Raw genomic sequence first — 13951 nt, forward strand, 5'->3', positions numbered from 1 at the left:
CTAAATCTCCCCTAACTGTTTAAAAATGTCACTGTATGTTTTTGCCAGTGTGTGTGTGTGTGTGTGTGTTTGTATGTGTGTGTGTGTGTGTGTGTGTGTGTGTGTGTGTGTGTGTGTGTGTGTGTGTGTGTGTGTGTGGGTGGGTGATCAGTGCAGGGCAGCTGTGTTTCTTCATGTTGCTAGTGACAAAGTCGGAGCTGGCAGTGATTTTGTGTATTGTTCGTGGACTATAAAGAACTGTTAAAGTTTGTGTGTTGCTGAAGACTGTGTGGAAGGCAACAGGCTTGTTAATTAATTTCTCACCGAGGTTAATGTCTCCGATTTCCTTCTTCTTTGGGCCCTTCCCAAAGCTCCTGTTGCGGGACCACGAGAAGAAGATCCCACGTTTCTTGTCGGCGCTTTCGTCTTTGCTCTCTTCGTTCAGTGACCTCCCTGACCTCTGCTTTCTGACCTCCTGTGAGATGGAAGGACAAACAATACGTTCTTAACCTGTCACACTGAACTGATGACCATACATTTGCATCTGTTATCACTTTAAAGCAGTCTAGTCTCTTGGGGTCACCTTCTTCGGAGTGGACAGGCTGGAGCGGTCCGAGCTGGCGCTGTGTTTGGACGGCGCCGGGCTGCAGGGGATCTGGTAGGGGTCCGGCAGGGGCTGACCGTCCACCTCAGCACGCACGCACTCCTGGTAGAGGGAGGACTTGAGGAATCGGGAATAGCTGTCGAACTTCATCAGGTTGAAGATCTGGAGACGTGGAGAGAGAGCGATGAAGAGACAGAAGTCAAGAGGGTTCATTAAAGTGAGAAAAGAGGCAGGGGCATTCTAAAACCAGAGAGACAAAACTACTAGTGTGGACATAAGTTAACAGCTGATGTTATGACAGGTGTCTCAACAGTTATCATTTCTATCATGCTCGTGTGCAGGCTGGAAATATACAGATCTCTTGACTGCATGTCTATGTGTCTGTGTGTACAGTATGCTCTAGATTCTCTGTGGGTGTATGCCAGTTTGTGTTTATCTCTGTGGGAAAGCCTCAGCGCCCTTTCGTAAACAAACCCAGATGGCCACCGAAGAACCCAATATGCTTGTGCAAAGTGGCTAAAGGCGAGAAGAGAACAAAGCCCCCTGTAAGAGAATGTCTCCTGATAATACTGCAGAGTGAAAACTCTTAATCTTCAGCCCTTGTTAATCAAAGATGTGATAAACTGTGGAAACACTGTTTTTTTTAAATCAACCAACAGATTGTGGTGTCTCATTTAATCCACTCAGCTGCTGTGTGCTCGTACCTGTAGCTGCTGGGTCTTGAACATGTCGGGGCGAGGGGAGGTGAGGACGTCGTCAGCCAGCTGGGCCTGGCTGTCGATGTTGACCGGCATGGTGGCCTTGCTGGACAGGAAGCTGTTGTAGATCTCTCCTGCTCTCTGGGACAGCTGTGAGGAAACGGGAGAGGCGATGTTGAATTACAAAAACAACAGCAGCTTCCATGTTGTGTCTTCTTATCTCACTGTTTCACACAGGGAGACCCCTTGTTTTAGCCCCATTAGTGGCTCTATTACCATAAAGCAGTGGATCCAAACCTGGGAGTCCTGACCCACAAATGTGGTCACAAGATAAACATGAGGCTCCATCCATAGAACGAGTTTGTTTCAAAAGGGCGTATTAAAACTGTGCTTTAGCTCTGTATCATTCCTTGACATTATAATAACACAACTGATAATTTACAGCATGTGACCCGTCACATAAACTAGGCATGTGCATGCCGGTGTAAACAGGAAGCACATTGTCTACTCTGAAGCTCATTGCTTGGTTTCAGAAAATACTATGAAGGAAAAGCAGCAAAGGTGAAATACAAGACAAGGTATCTCTTCTTTTGGATCCACACCGAGGTGGAGCTGTTACTGACGCTGAGTGTGAACAATGTTTTGGATTCAACATTAGTATGAGGCGAATGCGGGTGTTTTCAAACTTTTGTTTGAATACTGTGGACGCCAGACATAAACTTAGCAACAGTTGGGAAGTATAAATATAAATGTGGCTGTAGCCTGAGGGAGCAGAGATTATTTATGGAATATAAGAAATTATAAACATGGATTCCTTCAGGTGTCAAAAAAAATGCAAATGAACCAACAGAATTTAATGTGTTTTAAATTGGAAACCACTGCTGTTAAGACAATAATAATTTATCCACTGTGTATTTAGTTTTTAAATGCTTAGTTCATAATGCGTCAGTTCACATTGGACCACAAAGCTTTGACTGCAGCTGTAGCTGCATACCGTGGACTTACCTGCTTTTTATCAGTTGCTGGGACATGACTGAAGTATTCACAGGCCTGCCAGAACAAGATATTCTCCTCACTGAATTCTTTCTTGAGAAATTCCTGTGAAGACACAAAATCCCAATAAGTTTCTCTCTGATCTCAAAGTGCTGATCACTTTCACATCCTCCCAGAGCTGCTGCTTCTGCTGCTGAAGCCACTAGCGAGGAGAGAACATTATTTTGTGTTATGCTGTGACCAAAATTGGTGTAAGTGTGGGCGCAGGATGGCGTGGGCGAGTGCGGCTCTGATCAGCGCTGAGGGAAGGTGAGGAGGGAGGTGGTTCTGGGACGCCAGGACTTAATGTGGAGCCTTCTGAAGGTGTTGTGGGCTAAATTCAAACACACATCTTTTATGTGGGAGGTTTGGTAACATAAAGGAAAACTGGCTCTGAACTTGAACTTATTCTGAATTTATACATAACTAGGATTTGTTTAGAAAAGCTCTCAAATCACTGCACTACATGCGGGTCAGAGAGGAAACACTTACAAAATGTAATTACTGTGTGTAAATAATTGAATAGAGGGAGGAGGGTGAGGGAAGACAAAACATTTACTGTAAGTTTACATTGCGTGTCTCTAAGTACAAATTAATATTTATTTAACTTTTCTACTCCTTTAGCTTTCATTGAATTAATCAGAATTTGAAGATCTAAACTGTATCACGGACTCCCTGTGTTATGCTCTTACATCTGAATCATGAAGCTGTTTTCACCAGCACTCCACAAACTTTCAATCCACTTGAACTTGTTCTACCCAGCTTACCGAGAAGTAGCGCACGCCCACTGGATCCTGGAGGAGCCGCTCGAAGCAGGCGGCCCAGCTGGCCACGCGCTGCTCTGGAACCCCCCGGCGGCTGCCCGCTCCTGGAAGACTGCCATTGCTGTTCAGGCTGCTCTGGCTGCAGCATCCCTGCAACTGGACTCCACTGTAGTCTGCAGGAGCGGGAGAGTGATGCAAAGCTTTAGACAGATCGACGGGAAAAATAACAGCTATAACCCTTAATCTGCATTTATTTGCCCTTCGAATTTTGAATCTTTGAGAAAAACTAATCTGTAGTATTTAGCTCCAATCTATTTTCCTAGACCTTGTTAAAGATATGATTAACTAAACACTATTATTACTAATATCATTATTAACAAACTACATAAATGCACATAGGTTAAAACAATCGAATACATCAGATTCGGGCTCTGGTGCTAATGTTGCTAGCTCTAGACTAGAGGGACGTGTGGAGCACAACACATCTGATTGCATCCTACAAGGAGCGAAAAAGCAGATGCCACTCGGGTGATAAAAGAGGATGCATGACAAAGAGGGAGAGGAATAAAAGAAGAAGGAGAGTGGACACAGACGAGAGAAGGGAGACATGCAGGGTGAGGAGCTGGGGGTCAACTAAAGTGGAGAAAGAGTCATTTCCTCTGCGGTACCTGCTATGCTGGTGGCAGATGGCCACTTTAGGGCTGAAGGACGAGCAGGGAGGGAGTGCAGAGTCAAAACAAAACAAAAGGATCACAATAGAGCTGGTTACAGATAAACAGGCGCCTGGTGTCATTTTGTGAGAGAGAGTTAAACGGTTGGCATGGGCAACTGCTATTTACAGACTCTATCTCTTCTATTGAGGCTAGAAATGCTGAATTCACTGAGATTTTACTGTGGCGTTGTGAAATAAAGCAAGTTTAAATCTAAAATAAAGTTCTAATGTGGCCTCTTCATGACCTTTCAAAGTGCAATTTGAAGAGCGGTGAACTATCTTCTTCGCTGTGACGAAACAGGCCAGATGACTGATTTCCTTGTGTCGCTTTCTGTCCACAGTTTGCTGACAAGCCATTTGTTTGGACTCGGTTTAACGTATTAGGACTGAGGCTTTTGAGATGCCTGTTTACCACATTGTGTGCAGCTCAGTTAATGAGATGGCTTTAGAAAGCAAACAGCCATGTCTGATCCACATCCACAGTGAAAAGAGCGGAGATGCGCGTCCACAACCGCAGCCTCGGTCGGCCTGTTAGCAAATGTTATTAACTGCTATGAAAGGGAAGGACCAGACAGCATGCACGCTAGAACCGACTGTGACCCGAAACACGCTCAACAAACTTCCTTTGTTAATGAGGCATGCTGCCTGCAGTGCATGCATACATCATTCTCACTAAAAGTCTTTTTATTAGACCATTTAATTGAGCGGCGACAAAGTCCTCTTTTGAGACTCGAGCAGAAAATGAGAAATAAAAATGCAGACACAGGAGAAAATGGCCAGAGCAGCAATATGAGCAAAAAGGGGGATGAAAACGTTTCAGTGTTAGTGAAAAGGAATGAACGAGGAAAAGCTTTAAAATCTGGTTAACAAGCCTTTTGTTTACTTTGAGCTTTAAGATCACAATTGGGCCATTAAATAGCTTGAGCTCTACTACACTTTTACGCTTAGGCTTTCCTTCTTATTTTTTTTTAAGTGGAAGTATAAGAATGGTACTCACCGCCATCTGAAGAAGCAGCAGACTGAAAGAGAACAAAGAGAGACATGAGTGAGGAGCTGCTCTCATGACCTCTTGTACTCAGACAAGAGGCTGAATGCTGTGTGGACAGCAGCGTCTCTCCAGGCATCTGACCAGTAGCTCTGAGGTGTGTGTAAGAATGTGACTTTGAGTGTGTGTGCTACTAGAAAACATTCATTTGTAAGTGGGTGGACCCCTGCTTGCTCCCACACACAGCTGTTCACACCTCCATACCAGGACCCACCCCTCATTTTATATTTCCCTCTCAGGCTTGAATGTGTGCATTCCTGCAAACTGTAGCCACAAAGATCAGAGCTCATCAGGGCTGAGCTGCTTGAGAGGCCATCACTGGCCTTAATGGTTCTCCTTTCACTTGCTAATTCAGGAAGTGAGTGGTCTATGCATGAGTAGATGTTGCTGAATAGACGCCAAACAGTTCCACCCCCCCTGGTGAGCATGGCGGTTTCACGGTGACAACTTTCTGTAACTGGTGTGTAATTAAGGCCAAGAGATGATGCCAAGATCTCATGATGGCTCCAGAAATACTAAAATGCATTTTATCCAGCGTTCGGGCTTCTGTAAAAACCTGTCTGCATTATTTTTGGTCTGGCTAATAAAGAGAGATTTAACGCCTAATCTGTGAAGCTGTTATCGTAAATAAATTGAAGGGGAGGATATGAGAGGCGCATCTCAGGGTTCGGTCCAAGAACAGTACAAATCTGTGCGTTGGAGGATTCATCTGAAAAGTGGAGACTATTTCCAGAAGAGTGTTTGCTGAGCTGCCACTTCAAAGTGCAAATATTCAAGACTGATAATGCAGCTAAACAAGGCTCTAATTACCAGAGCTAAGCTTTGGTGTGAGCTGTAGGTACATTGTGTGATTCATGGTATAATACTGGATTGTAGATCTAAAATAAATATTAAATAAATTAGATCCTGGACACAAGGCCTGATCTGGATCCACAACACAATTTAAAGGGTTCTTCCTTGACCAATACCACATTTCCTGCTACTTAACAGACACACAAACAAATGCAGATGATCACGTGACATCCTTGTAGGAGGAAATAAGGGTAAGTGTTGTTGTCATTATCAAGTTTCAGCCTCATCAATGAGCCTGAGAACACGTCCGGTCATGTCGTGCTCTTCAACGGGTGATCTGAAGGCCGAGGACGTCACCTCCGTCATGTGCTGCCTGCTTCCATTTTGGGAGTGACCACATGTAAAAACTCTATCAGACCGCTAAACCACTAATTGTCCGTCACAGCCCCTTTACAACTCGGCTGCAGCTGACTATAAGGAGCTCCCGGCTGCGTACAGTCAACACCCAAAATCATGGGTGGGAAGCACGAAGACCAACATGAGGCTGAAACAGAGGAGAGAGAGAAGAGAGAACACCCACTCCATCTGTCCGTCCCTTTTGGATCTAAAAACAGCTAAACCACTAACCTTAAATATATGGAGTGTTGAGACTGCGGTTTGTTTTAAAGAACAAGACAGACATCAAACAATGTGACGTAAATGTTGTTTTTTAGCGGACAAAGGGGTTCCCAGGCCGGGACATTGAAATTATGAATTGGTATTTTCACGATTGTCAATTCTTAATGAGCCATTGCTAATTCTTCAGCCTCCACATGGAGAGATTTTACATCTGAGATGATATCAAAGATCTACGTCTTGAAGGAACGAAACTTCCTCAGCGATACGCACAGTAACAAGTGGGAGAGTCACAATAAATCCCGATGAAGTCTCCGTTGGCACACAGCAATGATGTCATAGCTAAGCTTCTGTAAATCATGCGTGTGTCAGAGGAGAATTATGTCGATGACACACATGCCATGAGTTGCGTTAAACACGCCTGAGCAACTTAACAAATGTAATAAAAATGCAATATCATTTAGTTGCTTTTGTTCCTTTTCTTGTTCTTTACAGTGGCCTTGGGTACCTTGAATGGGGCTATATAAATCTAAGCTTTATCAAATGGCAGGAACTTGTAGAAACAAAATGTCCGAATGGCCTGATTTTTCCAATCAACAATATAAACCCCTCAAACATTCCATATGAGATGATATAAAATGGAAAATACGTATTTATATATGGGAGGAAAACACAGAAACGTCGCTCTTTAACTTGATAAATGACCTAAATGATAAATCATCGTTGGTTAATAATCTGTAGATCAGCTAATTAGCTGACTGACTAATTGTTTAAGTACTAACACCAACATGATTACACATAATTTAAAGTTGAGCAGGTAGAGCTGGCAAAGATACAGAGGGAGTGTGTGTGTGTGTGTGTGTATGAGGCAGCAGGGGTTAGACCACACACACACCACAGAGTGTTTTTAAAGTCGTAACTGCTTCCTTGACCACAAGTCCCCCACAATGAGTCTGAAGTGCTGACCCATCCACACCATCCCCTCTTGTCCGCATACGCTTCCTCCGTCGACACCTCTGGTGACAAGCAGCTCCACCGTGGGTGGCTCTGCAGCACTGCAGGCCCTCTTTGATCCCTTTCATTGGAGGTCAGATTGCAAATATCCAATTTCACAGTTGGAATCGCTCCGAGTGCCGTACATGTTGGGATGTTATCAAGCAAACAGACAACATCACAGTTCAAGTCACAGTGAGTTCCCAGCGGCTCTGAAAAGAGCAGGATTTGGCTCTTCGGTTGGAAAGTGCTCTTCCAAGCTTTACTGTGGTACAACCCCCACGCCGTGCAGTCTGGCATCTCAAGACACCACATGCTACAGGAACGTAGATGAGCACAGCGACAGATTGATGTGTGTGTGATCTGAAGTGACACATCAGGACTGAAACACACACTTGTCTTAAATGTAGGGTTGTTCGGTTGGTTGGTTGGTCGATATAACCTTGTCCAACCAATTGTCATCGGTGGAAACTAGAGTCAGGGCCAATGCCAATATTAGGAGGTAAAACAATTCCAATACTGATATATATTGGCCAGTATACATACCCAAAAATTATATTTTAAAGTTTTAACAATAAAATCTAATATAAATAACTATAAAAGGAAAAAATAAAGCACAGATACTACGTATAAGCAACTTTAAATGATAGAATAAACATTAATACCCATCTTTTCTGTAATGTTTATTTAGATAAATAATAGCCTTCATAATGCAAACATAAAAACTATACTAATATGTCTATGAAAGGCTTATATTGGCGGATTTGAATGGTCTAACTGATAAATTTGTCGGGCTCTGGTGAAAACTGTCTCCCAACTTTGAAGTCACGTAACCAAGTGAAAACTGCTGGGTCTCACTGATTTAATATGTGTGGAACCATAATACTTTGTCTGGTCTGTTAAACAAACCAAAAGTTCAAACATCAGTTTGTATATCACAGCTCAACAGCAAACACAACTTGCTCCTTCAACTTTGTGTTAAAAGTTGAATGTGAACATATCAAAAAATAGCCATAAATTAACTTTAAGTTAAATATGCTGCAAAGACTAACCGAAGATTTATTTTTACCCCTGTGACTAATCGATTAGCTGTAGAGTCGGTCATTAACACGGTTATACGTGGCCGACACTTGACCTAGTCAAATTGGTTAAAAGATAAACAACATTCACACAAACGTTAATGCAGCTCATTAGCTCTTCTTACAGAGTTACTTTCCGATCTGTTAAAAGTAAGTTTTTTCTTGATAAGGCAAGTTCCTGCCGTCAGAATCTGGATTGAGATGAACCCTGTTAAACACACTGATTTAAAACACCCAAAGCAAAGTCAAGTCAACACACAGCCACAGTTCCCCACCGCTTCAAACAGCTGTTCAGAGCATTCGAGAGATCGGCGACAAAGAGGGAAATTAATGAGAAAAACAGCTGACTTAACAAAACGAGTTTCACCGCTTCGTACAGTGGAGGGAGAGGAGGCTTGGGCGGCAAACCACAGTTTACTTACAGTGCCGAAGTTCCAGGTCCTCTTGAAGGAAAGTCTCTTTTTGAGACTCATTGTTCCCTAGTCTGCTACACCAGCAGCACACAGACAGAATATGTGTGTGTGTGTGTGTGTATGTGTGTGTGAGTGTGTGAAAGAATACCTGAACATTCCCCACCCAAAACTCAGAAAACCATGTCTGTACAAGTCGGAGCGAGGGAAAGAGAGGGAGGGAGAAGGAAGCTGAAATCTGACAAGGTACTGGACGGAGAGGAGGAAGAAGAGGAGGGTGGGGGTATGAAGGAGGAAAGACAGATTTCCTTACACTGCAGCTGTTACCATGGTAACCCCGCCGACAATACATACAGCTTGTGCCACAGTGGCATGAAGGAATCAGATGAATCAATCCCCCCACCACCCTCAACTATTGCCACAAAAAACACACGCTTGCTATGTCAAAACCACAGTGGCCTTCCCCTTTTGTTTCCAGTCCGGGACCCCCACCCCTCTCTCAGAAATAAGTACTCAGTCGAAACTTAAATGGAAACCAGATGGATTTGGTTTAATCAAAATAAAAGTTTGGTCGTCTCTTAGCTGAACTCTGGGCTTCATTATCCGCTGTCAAAAAGCACCAGTTCTTATGAGCCCAGCCGAAATCCTGTCAATTGGCGTTTCCTGCGAGCCAAGTAGCTCACGTACGAGAAAAGGAAAATATAGATTTTTTTTGCTTTCCTTTTATATTCTGGCATCGCTCCTCGACTCCGCTGTGTTTCCGCGCCTCCACATATCTTCTAAATCTCTGTATTTCGAGAAACTATTATTCTTGAATAATGGGGCCTTGTGTTCTGAGGTTTTCCAACAAACGTGTTTGTGTTCTTTGGACTTAATATTGCCATAAATAATGGATGAGATACGGCGTTTATTAACAGACCGCTTTTCATGGTAGATTTCTCCTGTTTAATTGGATTTTTACATGGTCTCCCCCTTTGGATCTATTGGACGTTTGTAATATTTGCACGCCTGTGTTGATGGTTTGACTGGGCAAACCAGAGATTGCATCTGAGGGGCTTTGTTCGTGTATGCACTGGGTTGTATAGATCTGTGTTTGCATTGAAATGTACAAATGCAGATAAATAACACTTTCATGTGTTGCACCAGATTGTGATAGACAGATATTTTGAGTTGCATTTTTAATGGCTATAGGAATTTTTGCATTTCACAAATCACTACAATTGTACACATCACAAATAAATCTAAAGATAATGCATAAAAAGGGATAATGATGGATAGTGATCCACTTGCCGGCGTCTGCGCGATGAATCCTATTGAAAATGCCTTCACGATGCTCATACGCCAATTCAATCCCACTTCAAAGTGACATCGACTCTGCAGCATTGTCATTAGGGAAATCAGCTCCTACTTTGTCCCTCAACAAATGACAGCACGGCATTACACCACATGATGCAGCAGAAAATTGGCAGTGAGAGGAGTAAACCCGTCGAGAGCGATTCAGAGACTCAGAAGAAGGACGCTAATAAGACAAAATGAATCCAGAAGAAAATCCCATTGATGGTGCGGATGGAAGAAGATGTATTTGTGTAGTTTATAGATAAAGTGTCTGTCAGCACCTGTTATTAAGTATTAGTTAGTTATTGAGTAAGAGAGATTTGAGTCTCATATCATCCAAAGCTGTGCAGGACTCGAACTAACATGTTCCTTTATGTCTGTTCATGTGAAGAATATGATTTGCAGTTATTATAAATCAGGCATCACAAAGCTTTATTCATTATTGTATGTTTTGGCCGATAAAAAACACCTGTAGCTACAATTCATTATCGAACCTGTAAAGTAATGTGCTGTACAGAAAAACAGTGCTTTCATGTAGGGATTTGTAAATCATGACCTGCCTCCTGTTGCTCTCCCCAGGTGCCTCCCCAAGTTCCAGACATTTCCCTGTTGACCCACACAATGTCTTGCTGCACTCTTCATATGTGAAAGTCAAACTCCAGAAAATATCTGGATCCAATTCTCTACATATTTAGCATTTTAAGCTTCTTTTTTTTGGATGAATTAGATAATTGCATGTTTCGGTCTGACTATAAGAAATCCTGTGGGCTCCTCACTGGGACAAAATAATCGGTGTTCATTGTGTGCGTTATTGTCCCACAATACAAAGCACAACAGAAATAGACGAGCTCTCACAGCTGGAAACATTTAAAATTATTCTAGACAGTGTTGATACAGCTCCAGGAACATCTTAAATATACTAAATAAAGAATTAAAACTCTGGAGGGTCTATTCTCTTCATGAGTTGTAATTGGCAGTAGCTTTCCAAAGTCACGTTTGATGTTCGCCACCACATATGTTGTATAATTTTTGTACAAAAGGTTATTTATTAAAAAACACTGTATTGTGCACATAATTACTAGTGTATATACGTAATGCTCTAATATAGAACTGTAGCACTGAAGCATGTGCGCCTTCATGTGCAGATTAAATCTGTCCTGAAGTAATTAGAAGCTATTCGAGGCGCTGAGCTGAGTCATCCATAGCTGTGGTTAGAAAATCACAGAACGCAGAAGGCTCAGACCCCCAGCTCTAATTTTGCACTTTGACCCCCCTGAGGCAGAGAGTGGCTACAGCAAGGTGAGCAGATCTCTAGGTTCACAACAGGAGCGAAACATGTTGGAACTCTTCAAGCAAAATGCCTCCAGGACAGAAACATTTCACTGGCGCTTTCTCCAGTGTTGCTGCTCCGAGAAATCCAGCCTGTTGCCACAAAGTAAAAAAGGATTCACGTGAGCTCTGAGCCTTCGCTTGATTAAATCAATGTGCAAAACATTTCCACACGAGCTTCACGGCGACAACGAGCGCCGCTTGTCACAAGACCTAATTGCATGTCAAGCTCTCCGCCAGGCAATCTTGACCGAGGACGGGAAAATAATCTGGACCTGCTATCTGCGGCGGACGACAAACTATTCCCTGAAAATAACATCAAGAAAGAGCTTCGCATGGAGGCAACTTCCTTTAGAGGGAGGGAGGGAGAGGGTGCGGTGACTGATAAGATGGAAGAGACATTTCTTTCCCAACCAAGCAAAGAGTGTGTGAGAGAGGGAGGGAGGGAGTCAGACTGATTCAGGGAATTGTGAAACTCATTCGACAATATCCAAGTGAAGATAAGTGAAGGCAGACGACAGACAAGCTTGTATTTGATTTCTGGTGGTTAACAAGTGGATCCCAGTGTTTTTATTGAGGGTAATCTTGTTTGTCACCACAAATATGCCAGACACTCTATCACATTAGCAGGGATCTGTTGAGGTCAGCATGCTTATGTGATGCTACGGGACCAGGAATGGTAAACAACATGAACACAATTCAGGAGTCTCCTTTGCTATTATGTCCAATACATCAAGGGCTGTGAAACTCTTTTGATTCCTGTCATACAGTCACATTATCGTCACGTTTCTGCAAATATCAAACATTTCAACATGTAACTGACGAATCCTATTCTGGTCCCAAGAGCCTAACAAATTATGCCAGTTGTATTATTTCACTTTTGGTTGTAATATTAAAAAACTAAAGAAGTAGAACCACATGTCAAATCAAATATTCTAAAACATGGTGTCTGTTTAGGTAGTTCCTTATCACACCGAAGTAATTTGGTTTTAATTTGATATTTGATGATGTAAAAACTGGGTGAAGCATCATGATTGACCAGCAATCTGGAGCGCAGTATCGTGGCTAAACACCATGTCACAAGGAAAAGATGGCGGCGACCGCATCCAGGATATTTTGTACAATAGGGAGAAGTTAATTCCTGTCGTCCAGCTTTATATACAGTCTATAGTTCAGACCTGGTACTAACATTTGTCTCTGGTGATCCAATCACAAATGAACAGCTCTCATGTCAGTCCACACCTGGCTTTAGAATGTGTCTCCTCTCCCCACATGGGATTGGATCTCACTTCCCTGCTCCCTATGCAAATAACACGTACGTCATTTCTGTTTGCAAAGACCAATTGTTTTTTTTACCAGTCTGAGTTTGACAGGCAGATTACTTTACAGAGTGTGTGTGTGTGTGTATGACAGAGAGAAAGAGTGGCTGAGAGAGAACAGGCCAAGGAAGGGCTGCGTGAATCAATGCTCTGCACCGCTCCAAAATGAAATACGATTTTACTCATTTGAAACAGTGAAAAGAAACAAGAAAATCAATGTGGCAGTCAGTGGTAATATTGCGGAGGTGGCCACAAATAAATTAATGGATGGGAAAGACTGAGAAGTGTAATAAACGTTTAGGTTAATTGTTAAACTTTAGGTAGTCAGTGGATGTAGTATACTTGAATGGACCGAGGACACGTGTGTTCATGCTGCTAAAAGAATGTGGTCACATGTGTCCCAGACCCCGGACCTCACTTGGCGTCCTCAATGCATCTTGGGTAAATTCATCACCAGAGACGGACTTTTAATACCAGGTCTGAACAGGGCCCAACAATTGAATCGGGTGCTTAAATTAAGTGGCTCTCTAAATAGTTTGGTTTAGAAACAAATAAACTAAAGGGATTTTCCTGTTAAACAAACATATGAATGTTCTACCTCAGAATTTATAATGATGCTGGGTGAACAAACGTCATGTGTCATGAGCCGAGTAAAGGGTCCAGACTCTTAAACGTAATCCGCTCAGTAAACAAATGAGGGGCTCTCTCTGTGTCTTTAAGGACACGAGCGATTTGCATGCAAACAGAGACCATCGTCACGGTGCGTTTCATCTCCTAATCCCCTTGATCAGCCGTAATCTACTGCCTGTTCCCCAAAGCTAACCGGTGAGCCCCAGCAGATGGGTATGGCTTGACTCCTGTCTGGATTAACGTGGCATTACTATGATTTCCGCAGTGCTTCTGCTGTGTGTGGGTGCACATATGTGTGTGTGTGTGTGTGTGTGCCACTTGCTGCTGATAAAGATCTGACAGGGTGTGCTAGCCTGTTTACATTTGTCCCTTCGCTGCCCTCCTCGCTGCCGCAACCCAACCAGTATCAGAATCTCTCTTTCCCAACTCATAACAATGTCAATTCTGATCTTCACTCTGTCTGAACCTGTTCAGCTCATGTTAGCAGACACTCGACCTCAGTCACAACAACTGTGAAGCCTTATCGCAAGCGTTGAAACACAACATGAACTCCCCTTGTTGTGTTGGACAAACACACATGAAGAGCGGCACAACACAGCTGGATCCCACGAAAAT

At 43.0% G+C, this 13951-nt stretch overlaps 1 protein-coding gene across 1 annotated transcript in view; it reads right to left on the reverse strand.

Annotated features, from left to right (window-relative positions):
* Nucleotides 1–13951, reverse strand: part of LOC132996091 (regulator of G-protein signaling 12-like) — a 34906-nt gene that overhangs the window by 10019 nt on the left and 10936 nt on the right. Inside the window, exons 3-8 of the mRNA XM_061066412.1 lie at nt 4787–4808; nt 3081–3250; nt 2287–2379; nt 1288–1431; nt 563–745; nt 304–454 (exon numbers count right to left, since the gene is read on the reverse strand). Of these exons, the coding sequence (XP_060922395.1) occupies nt 304–454; nt 563–745; nt 1288–1431; nt 2287–2379; nt 3081–3250; nt 4787–4808 (763 nt within the window). The remainder of the gene's footprint in view (nt 1–303; nt 455–562; nt 746–1287; nt 1432–2286; nt 2380–3080; nt 3251–4786; nt 4809–13951) is intronic.

The sequence above is a fragment of the Limanda limanda genome, chromosome 22 (genome assembly GCF_963576545.1).
Source record: "Limanda limanda chromosome 22, fLimLim1.1, whole genome shotgun sequence".
Taxonomy (NCBI): domain Eukaryota; kingdom Metazoa; phylum Chordata; class Actinopteri; order Pleuronectiformes; family Pleuronectidae; genus Limanda; species Limanda limanda.